This window comes from Cheilinus undulatus, linkage group 18, assembly GCF_018320785.1.
Source record: "Cheilinus undulatus linkage group 18, ASM1832078v1, whole genome shotgun sequence".
NCBI classification, from domain to species: domain Eukaryota; kingdom Metazoa; phylum Chordata; class Actinopteri; order Labriformes; family Labridae; genus Cheilinus; species Cheilinus undulatus.
Genome location: NC_054882.1, coordinates 5315737 through 5326280, shown reverse-complemented (window position 1 = coordinate 5326280; position 10544 = coordinate 5315737). Strand labels below are relative to the sequence as shown.

At 37.5% G+C, this 10544-nt stretch overlaps 2 protein-coding genes across 3 annotated transcripts; one reads left to right on the top strand and one right to left on the bottom strand.

Moving 5' to 3' along the window:
- Window positions 1-147: 147 nt before the first annotated feature.
- oip5 (opa interacting protein 5) lies at window positions 148-2218 on the bottom strand. 2 transcript variants are annotated; one of them, XM_041813301.1, is made up of 5 exons: window positions 1963-2218; window positions 1139-1205; window positions 775-897; window positions 453-537; window positions 148-367 (listed from the first exon to the last, which is right to left on the bottom strand). In XM_041813301.1, the coding sequence occupies exons 1-5, from the start codon at window positions 2129-2131 to the stop codon at window positions 275-277; spliced, it is 537 nt and encodes a 178-aa protein (XP_041669235.1). In that variant the 5' UTR covers window positions 2132-2218; the 3' UTR covers window positions 148-274. The 2 variants fall into 2 exon arrangements, with proteins under 2 accessions (XP_041669235.1, XP_041669236.1); XM_041813302.1 differs by having other exon boundaries at window positions 468-537.
- A 727-nt stretch (window positions 2219-2945) lies between these two features.
- nusap1 (nucleolar and spindle associated protein 1) lies at window positions 2946-9060 on the top strand. Its single transcript, XM_041812778.1, has 12 exons — window positions 2946-3114; window positions 3264-3332; window positions 3431-3619; window positions 4697-4847; window positions 5809-5901; window positions 6010-6122; window positions 6238-6288; window positions 6380-6558; window positions 7849-8009; window positions 8097-8213; window positions 8300-8405; window positions 8487-9060. The coding sequence occupies exons 1-12, from the start codon at window positions 3040-3042 to the stop codon at window positions 8572-8574; spliced, it is 1392 nt and encodes a 463-aa protein (XP_041668712.1). The 5' UTR covers window positions 2946-3039; the 3' UTR covers window positions 8575-9060.
- Window positions 9061-10544: the final 1484 nt, after the last annotated feature.

Here is a 10544-nt window from a genome sequence, read left to right as displayed (position 1 = left end):
GGGATGAAAGAGTGGGTGAAAGACATGTAGGAAAGGAGCCATGGGCCGGAGTGGAACCTACGTACATCGGGCGCAACCTAACTGCAAGGCCATGTGTGCCCAAGAACTGATACTTGTTATAGAAAAAAGTGTCTGAAGTCATGTAGATGAATAATAGATGTCTTTATGTAAGGGGCTCAAACAAAATTCAAACAATGCACTAAAAAAATCGTTCACCACCAAAAACATTCCATGAAAAGAAATCAATTTACATCACATACAGATGTTTAGAGAACTACTTGTCTAGTTGACTGCTCACACTCCTGTCAGACAGTCTGCTCTTAACGTGAGACGTCTGGTCCAACTGTGATTCAAACTGCTGTCTAGCCTGCAGAATAAGAACACAAATTAAAAAGTACAGAGCTGTTTTTTTATCATGATCATCAGATTGTGCACATTAAATTTTACCTCACCTCAGTGATGCTTACTCTAAAAGCATTCACATCAAATGTTGTCAGTGATGATGCTTTCACCATTGAGCTGCTGTTGAGGATGTAACTACAGAGAGAAACAAGACAAAGAAAAGAAAACACAATAAAAGACTAAAAAAATCAGCACATTCTCTTTTTTAATCATAGTAAAAAACATGTTTGTTGCCTGTCACCTGTGCTTTAAGAAAGCAAATCATGCAGTGGACAAGTCTCACACGGCTCTTGTTTGTTTTTGCCTCTCTTGACGGCAGTAAATCTGTTAGTACATAACAAATCAATATGTTTGTGTTCTAGCAAAGCTTACCAGCGGATGTTTGTTTTGTAAAGCAGGAAGAGTGAGCGAATTGTGGCCCAACGGGACGGGGATGCATGGATGACTTTCCCCACAAAGAAGCGACAGCATCGACATTTTAGAGAACTGTAGATGCTGAAAGGAACCAACCACAGTGAAACAGAAGAAGTAGAAGATGTGGACTGAGGAGAAGTCAACATTATATCAATTTTATTCATAAAAGATAAAAGACTTAAGCAAAATTCTTAATTTGAGCCATGTAATGCTTTTGTCTATAAAATGTCTATACAAGGGTGTAATACTATATTCACTCAACAATTACTATGACCAGATATGGAATATACCAAACACCCAGTTACTGTTGTTTTTCACTCACCAGTTTGCCAGTTCTCCTTTCTGTCCCAGCTCTTTTACATCACTCATGACCACATCATCAGTCACCTCTGAAGACAGAGAAACAGCAGGTTATAAGTTAACAATATATTAGTGATTAAGTGTATTATTATAACCAGTGATACATCACTAACCCTGAAAAACTGAAAAATCAAAATATTAATGTTTTAATAATTGGTTCTCAACTGGTTGGTCGTGAAGTCATTTTAAGTGTGTTGCAGAAAAAAAAAGTCATGCAGCAAAAAGTCTATGATGTGCTTTTATTTTGAAGGAAATATCTCAATCTCTTCCAGGTCAATTTTTCAAAAACACTTGGTTATGATCGAAAATTTTAAGAAATTTGGATCTTGATTTGATGATATGGCGATAAGAACAGTCCTGATTTATCTAGTTGTGGTGGCTCCCTGTACAGCACAGCTTCAAGCTGTCTGATCCACATCCGTCATGCAAAGTAAAGGTGTGTTCCGTTTGTTTGCGACTCCAGCAAATGACCACGCCCCCAAATGCCGGTATCTGAGTGTGAAAGAACACAATCTGAGACAGAAGAAACTGTGACTGTCAGTTGGAAGACCTAATAACACTATTTAAACAGGCATTTTTAGCCTCACAATTTAACCTACTCTTCTGACAAATCTGTTTGTGAAGTGACTGAATTTGACCCCGCTGAGCCACCATACTTACATCAATCTACTCGCTTACTAAATTGACATCGCCAAGTAAATTTAGCAACATAATTCGATTGATCGATATCTAAAACACAAAGACACCTCTTTTATCATAAGTGAGTCTGGAGTGCTAGAAACTTACTCAGACACAGGATAGAGTCCATACTTTTAACCTCTCCACATATGCCGTAGGAGTCTCCAAGCACCGTGTTACACTGCTGACAGTGGAGAGTCATCCGCTGTTTGTGATCTAACTTTAGATGCAGCTCTTCGTCGTTACATTTAACCAGTACACTCCCGTCAAATTCCATGATTATGAAAGTTGAATGAAGCTCCGGAGAGTTAGACACTGGCAGTCCTCAGGATGTCTCTCCACTCTGTTCAACTTCGGCGCGCTGTGACGCTAGTATGCGTTCAGGTGGTGTCGGAATAATTTAACGACATTTCCCATGGGGAATTTTCATTCTTGTGAAGGCCCTCTCAAGTTGTGACAACGACTTTAAAATCGATAGTTTGGTGATAACTTAAAATTACAATCTATGTTTTTTTCGATTACATGAAACATTTTGAAAAGAGACCTTTATTTCTGACCAGTTATTACATTATGTTTTATGTGACATGGTTTTGATGGTAGCTTTTGGCTGCTAGCTGCTGTAAAAATATAGTCAGAGCAATAAAATACGAAATATTAGACTGTTGCCAAGGATTTTTATTGATGAACAAGACTGCTTTATATCATGATTAAATGCTCATAAAAACGCTTCCAGAAATTAAGAAATCCGAGCATCCATTGAGCACCTTGAACGCGAGGTACGTTTGTTCGGCGTAACAGTGCCACCATCCGGAATATTGATTATACAGTTGACATATCTCCTCTCAATTAGCTCGTTAAATCAGCCTATGAATACAAATTTAAATATTAACCAAATGTTTGAAAAAAAAAACTCAATTCAAGCATAAAATCACATGCTAACGCCGAAGGAAGAAGAAGTTTCTGCAGACAACGGCCTCTGCGATATGAAAAAAAAAGCATCTTCGCTCTCATTGGCTGCGAGATACATCCGGTTTCACTCAGTAGCCAATCAAACTGCTCCGTTGGCTCTGTTTTAAATCGGAGTAGTTTTAACCGTCAGGCGCCGCCACAGGAACCACGGCACAGCTAAATCCAACGTGTGTGTATGCCGACTTCTTATTAAGCGGAATAAACTCCTACTTCAATATGGATTTTGACTCCATGAAATATGCTGAGTTGCGGAGCATTGCCAAGGAGCTCGGACTAAAGGCCAACATGAAGGTAACGGTTTTGTATCTTCAAAACAAGCCTAGTAAATCATGGAAGTCATCTCAATGGTCGCTTCTGTTTTGCTAACGGTTACCTTGTCGTTTGCTGATGGGCTTCTGATTTGTTATGCGTGTAAATTGCTACTTTTTGCCCCAAAATAGGCAGATAAGCTGTTGAAGGCGATCAAGCAGCATTATCAACAAGTAAATACCGAAGACGAGCAAAAGAAGGTGAGTGTAATATGCTTTTTCAACGCCATGTCACTCACAAACTAGTCCCAACACAAGGTTACTTCATTTAACTGGTGTATTGTTGTGATGATATTCAGGAGCAAGAAGATAGCGTTTCTGCAGTTGAAGAGGAAGAACATGCACTCCAGGACAGTGCTCAGGAGGGTAAAGAAACCAAGGAGGAAGTTTCCAGCTCCACTGTGTTTGTGAACACACGAAGGGGCAAAGGAAACGGTACCAAGAGAAAGATCTCTGATACTGCTGCAGTGACCGAGGAGGATGCAAAGGTAACGGCTCTACACTTAAATAACATGCAGTTAATTCTGGATTTTGGTACGAGCTGTGCTGCAGAATGTGCTCTTGCGTTTGCTTCACTAGACCAGAGTAGATGATTAGATCATAAAATGTGTGAAGGGGGTCTTTAAAAAGCATAAAAAGTAACAAACTTAATGTCTTTTTCTGTATTTATCCGGTTAATGTGCTATGTTATCAAATTACGAAATTTATGTTATAATTGATGCTAGGGTGAACTTTATTATTACAGAGGAAGTAGGGCTGAACGATTTTGAAAAATAATCTAATTGCAATTGTGATTTATTATGTGATTATTCCTTATCATTCTAATATTCCTAAACAAGGGCTAAAGTATCTACTTCTGATAATTTTGACTCAAATAGCAAATTGGATATGAATTGTTGCATTGAAGCGTTTTTGTCATTCCTAAGAAAAAAGAATAAAGTACAGAAATGAAGAAGGTAGGATTTTTTTGAAGACTGTTCTTTAAAAAATGGCACCTGAATGATTTCATGACATGTCATGCATAACATCTCTACTGCAAAAAAACGTTTACAACTGGTATTTTGACAAAAATTTGATGTTGAAGAAATACTGCATCTTTTGCGATTTGAAATTTGCAGCAGGCCATATTGCGATTTAATCTAATTTGCAATTAATTACCCAGCCCTACTTTTAAGTGTACAAGAAAGATCCCATAAGTTATGCAACTTGCTGTTTCATATGGTTATAAATAAAAACATAAAAAAAAATTCTAATGTTACGCTTGTTTAACAATAATGAAGCTAACTACAGTACTAAATCTTGAGTGAAAGGTCACATCTGCATCAACCCATAATTACTGCAGATGTAAAGCATTATGGTTTTGTTCATTTTCGGTTTATTGAAGCGTTCTCTTTTGTTTTGGTTTTATTGTCTACTCTTATTTGTTGCTTTGTCCTTTATTGTTATGTTTTAGATTTTTGTGTAAATTACTTTAGGGGCCTTGTTGTTGAAATTTGCTATATAGATTAACATCCTCCCTGCTTTGCTTTCAAGAGAAATACTTTAATGACTCTTGCTTCTTTCAGGTTGATGCCAAGGAGCCTGTGTGCGTTGAACCCTGTGAGAGGAGGGCTTCTAAGAAAAGAAAAATCTCCTCTATGAGGGACTCTGACAAAACTGAAACCGAGCCTCCCAGGGAGAGCCAGACCACAGACTCTGAGCAGCAGCAGCCTGATAGTAAGGATGAAATGACTTGTAACTTTAAATGTTTTTTGTTTCCAAGTTTAGTTGTGTTTTGGTTAAACTCTGACATTACAGTGTTGCTCACAATTCAGTTAATTTTAATGAGCACATTCAAACTGCTATAGATTAAATGCATCCAACATGCTTTTTCTTTTTAGGTATGTATTTTAGAGGAATTACTAAAGTGTAACCCTACCATTAGTGTTTAATTTAAATAGATATAAAACTATTACGTCAAGTGAAATGTGACAGATATCTGTATCACAGTCTCTGCTGCAGTCTGCTTCATGATCCACTGGTGCTTTTTCACGATGTGGTACTTCCCCTTATCAGCTTGACTGTACTCTTTCTTTCCTTCTCCTTCTGTCATCCATACCTGGTATTTTTATTTTTTTATCACCTCTTTGGTTAGGCTCCATGCCAGCTGAGCTGATTCTAAAATCTGACACTATGACACTGCAACCCAAGAAGTGGTTTGACAGTATCATCACTAAGGGTGTCACAAGTGGTCAGAAACAGGACCCAAACCCCTTTCTTTGTGGGCTTCATTATGCTGCATGACTTTAAAAATCTCCCCCAAAACTATACCATCACCTCAGTGTCCTGCAGTGTTGAACATCACTGCCGTTTATGTTGCTGCATTCGGACAACCCAGCATTTGTTGAGGAGGAACTCACAAAGTACTCTGTAATGGAAACAGCGTACCTATGTGGAGTTGAGCCAGAACCACATAGGAAAATGTGCCACACCTTTTGTTGTGTGTACCCTTGCAAAGATATTTGCCTATTTCAGCTATTTAAAAATTGCATGTGTAATTTGAAGATGATTTGAAGACATTTTTTTCAAGCATTTTAGTTAAAACTATTATAATACTTTAGGTGCCCATGGGTCTTACATGTTTGAATCCACCACAAGCCAGCTCTTTGTCTTGCTAATTTTCTATTCATTTGTTCAGAAAAAGCACCAAAAGGACCCAAAGGAGGGAGGATCCCTCGTTACCAAGGGTCCCAACAGAAGAACAAACCGTTGCTGAAGCCTGTCACTCCAAGTAAGTTTCTTGTTTTATTTATTTATTGTTCCCTCTTGCACCTACTTTCTTGTCTAAAATTGTCCTCAACATATAAACTCAATATAATTTGTGGTGTTTCTTTTACAGATTTCAAAAAACTCCATGAGGCACATTTCAACAAGATGGAGTCGATCGATTCGTATGTGCAGAGAAAGACCAAACAGATGGAGAGTTATAAAAATTCAGTCAAAGAGCTGAAGGTAAACAAAATCATCTTTAATACTTTGCTTTTTTCACCTTTTTTTGCTTTTTTGTTTCTGTGTTCTCTAACTGTTTGGCCCATATCAACTTTTGTTTAATTTCTTTTAATTACAGAAGCTTGCAGAAAAGACTAAGTTGCAGCAGCCTGAAAACAAGCCACAAGTTGTAAGTATCTGGAATAAACTACTATTGCAATATAAAATCAGCATTTATGCACTGAAGGTGACGATGGCATGCTCACGTGTTCAATCCACAGCGGGTGAATCCGAGTCGTACCTCCATGTTCAGCCCGGCCCCTCTGACTAATAAGGCAGCAGAGGAGAGGCGCAGACACACTCTCCTCTCAGCCAGTAAAGCCCCTGTAAACAAACCAGCCAGGAAAGAAGTGGTTCCGTTCAGACCGTCTGTGCTTTCCACTCGCAGGATCAATGTTAGGTGAGTGGTTCTTTCTCAAGTTGTAGTTAAAAGGGTTCATAGGCACTTTCATCTAAATGTTTTGTTGTAAGGTTCAGAAAGGGCTTGGATTTAAGATAGATGTATGGGAAAAATCTTGAATTTTTAATATTGATGCCTTTCATGATAAATCTAGATATCTAGAAAAACAGTTTGCTTATTTGATATTAAAAAAACAGAAATATGTTGAAGACTCCTCCATTTATGGTTTGCCATGTCTGTGAGAGTGGCTTAGATCTGCCAGTCTGAGTTAAATTGACCCAGTCTTAAAAAAATGCTCAGAGGGCGTGCTGTTTACATGAGAGTCGGCGGGGCCGAATGGCAGCAGTAGAAATTAACTAATTAACTGAAATCACTGTCAATGAGTAGCATTTTTGAGTACAGGACATTTTTTAAGCAGCTTTCTGTGATTTCACTTTTACCCAAGTACAATTTGTGTTTATTGTTGCACTTTATTACATTAAAAAGGCATCCATTACAAAAATTGCAAAGGCAGTTGATTGGCCAGATCTGTCATCATCAGGCAAATCCAGCTTGTAAAGCATCAAACTGTGAAGACTGCCATGTTTGAAACCAGACTGGACCAATCAGTGTCTTTTGAGGAGAATGAGGGAGTAGCTACAGGCAAGTTTAGTTGTATTGCAAACTGGTTGCAATGGCTGCTGCTCATGAAGCCACTGGCTCAGATGTGGCTTGAGTATAGCAGCAGTTTTGATCACATCTGGACCATATTAGAGGAGCAAAAAGCAGCTCTGAAAGCCTTTCTTTTCAGTGAAGAGTTATATTCACCTGCTCCAGCATTAGTAAACTACAACAGTTACTGTCTGCTGTGCTTATGTTACTTACAGTACAGTACTTTTGATTCTTGCTAATAAGGCTGTTAGCATGGTTGAACATGTCAGTTTGGTGGCACAACCCTCTCTTTATTCTTCTGAACTTCATGAGCCACTGTCCTCTTCCTTTTCTTAGCCTCAGTCTTTGTAATAAAGTTTTAGGAGACAGGCTAACTGGCTTGTGTGTGAACTAGCATTGTAAAACCATCTGCATTTCTTGTGATAGAATAGCCCACTTAAGTTACACAGTGCTTAAAGCAGGCAAACAGGAGACTGTGGAAATTGAATGAGTGTCACTAACTGTTGTAAGTTATTGTACGGAAGTCGTATCAACTTTGAAACTGCTGTGTTAAGCAGGAAACATACAAGTAAATACAAATCAGCATATTATTGATTTAGAACGTGATACTCCTTTTAAAAACCGACCATCGTTTTGCAGATTCTCAGAGGCCACTCATGATAACGAGTACAAGAAGTCTTTGATAAAGACCCCAGCACGCATGTCGCCCTGTGTAACCTCCAGCACCCCGCTCAAACCTGCAGCTGATGGAGGAAAGACCAACGTCAAACCTGCAGCTGTCTCTGTTACTAAAACTCCAGGTACTTTTGGTGTATTAATTAACAGAATCAGATCTGAATTTAGTTGTCATTATGTAAAAAATAACTCACTTTTTTTTTCTGTTAAAGCAACGTTTGTTTTCACTGGCAACACAAGCACATCCACAACCCCAGGAACTCAGAAGAAGGCGACCTTTGACCTGAAGGCCAGTCTGTCTCGTCCTCTCTCCTATAAGCCTCACACAGGTATAAAAACAGTTTTTAATTTTACTGCTTGACTGAAATAGCAAATCCATGGTCGGACAAAGCCTTTACGGTTCTTTAATTTAAAGGTAAACTGAAGCCGTTTGGGGACACCAAAGAAAACCCAGCTGCAAACAAGTCACTGATCTCAAACTCCCACCAGAAAAACTACAAACAGCACCAGGTCCAGACAAGGTATTTTCTAGACTCACACACACACTGGCAGATGGTTTGTCTCTTATGAATGATCTCTTACAGACGTTTTTGTTCCTTTAGGGTGGACAGGAGAGCGAAACAGGTTGAAGAGAGGAAACAGAAGAAGGAGAGCATGCTCGGAGCCAGGAGAGGCCTCGTCATGATGTAAAAAAAAAAAAAATGCAGTACTTGTTTGTGGACGTTTGTACAGCCTGTTCTTTCTCTGTAAATATTTTGCTGTCTGAATTTGTATTTTTGCAAACTTTTAACCTGCTGTTAGGAAAATAGACCAGCATTTAACACTTCTGTTCAATATCTAGTACTCTGATTTTAGACTCAAGCATTAGTTAAAACACCTTTTATAGCTCTGATGATTCATTTATAAACTTTGATGTTACGTCATATTTTGCTACATTGAACCTGGCAGTTTGTTTTAAAAAATGGTGATTGATATTTTTACACTTTTGGGATAGACTGATAAAAAAAGACATTGATGCAAAATATTTCCTTGTCTGCATTCTTGATTTATAAATTGATTTTTGTGTTTCTTTAGTAATGGAAAAGTTGCACAGGGGCAGAGTTTGTTAAAGAAATCAGCCCAACTAAAAGGCAACATGTAAATATTTTCACTGATAATAAAGATTTGTTGAGATCACATTATGTGTTGAAGGACAGCACAGTAATGTCTTAATTTGATATTCTCAAATCAAGGCTGTAAAAGTCTTAAATAGGTCTTAAATGTCTCACAATTTATCAACTAAAAACTTTAATATAGGCATTATATTCTATGTAAGGTTAGATAAATAATATAAGGACGAATTTAGCACAAATCTGTCATGAACATTTCTCTGTCCTCTGCTTACATTCCTATAATGTTGGCCTTGGATTCACCTAACATTTAGTCTTGAATTTAACTAAGAACTTTCTGGATACCTTTAGTATAGAACAGTGGTTCTCAGCTGGGTAGATTGGATCCAAAAGTGGGCTGTGAAGCTGCTTTCATTGGTTTTTAACGTGCCTGAAAAAAAAAATAGCGGCACAAAGTCTGAGGTAAAGAAAGACATTAGTAATGTCTGCGTATTTATATCTTTTTTTTTGTGATGAGACTGAAGTTTTAGTAGTTTTCTCAAGATCTCGACTTCTGTATCGCAGTATCTAGGGATAACAAAGCTAATTTTCCAATTACAATATGTTTATATGACAAGATCTCCAAAAAAACCTTACATTTACATGTCTCATGTGAAATGTGAAATCAAACATGTGCATACATGTCCACAACATATTGATCCTGTCTCTTTGTTCAGTAATAATAATATAGTAATCTAATTCTAAGGTCCAATGTTTAGTTTTTTCCTGTATGTGTGACATTGACCAGTAGTGTCAAATAAATTGTTGCACTATCGGTCAATACCATGTATTATCAGGGCTGTCAGAATTAAACACATTAATTGAATTAAATTAACATTCATAATTAATGCAATATTTTTATTACCTCCGCCAAGGAGGTTATGTGATCAGCAGGGTTTGTTAGTTAGTTTGTTAGCAACATAACTAAAACAGTTATGGACAGTTTTTGATTAAATTTTCAGGAAATGTCAGAAATGGCATAAGGAAGAACTGATTAGATTTTGGGACTGATCCACATCACCGTCTGGATCCAGGAATTTTTTAAAGGATTCTTCACTATTGGGAGATAGGGCTAATGGCGGAGGTCTGCGCTCTCCGAATGCTTTTCTTGTTTAAATTGTAATAAATCTCATGATTTTTTGTCCCTTTCAGCACACTCTGGTTATCCCTCTGCAGCCACAATGATAAGAGTCAACCACCGCACCTTACCGTCTCATTTCACTTTAAAAACTCACAGACAGCTCAGTGGACAAGTCAAATCATCTGCATCTTATGTTATGAAACATTTACCTTTTTACTGTTGCTGATTATCTTCAAGTAATCAACCTATAAAAGTCTGAATCCAAACAGTGCCCTTAGTTTAACATGGTAGAAAAATAAAAAATAACAGTTTTAATGAAAATAGTGGAATTTTAAAATTAAATTAAAAAGATGTGATTAATCACAATTAACTACAAACATTCTGACATTAATTGCGATTAAAAACTTTAATCTTTTGAAAGCCCTAATAAA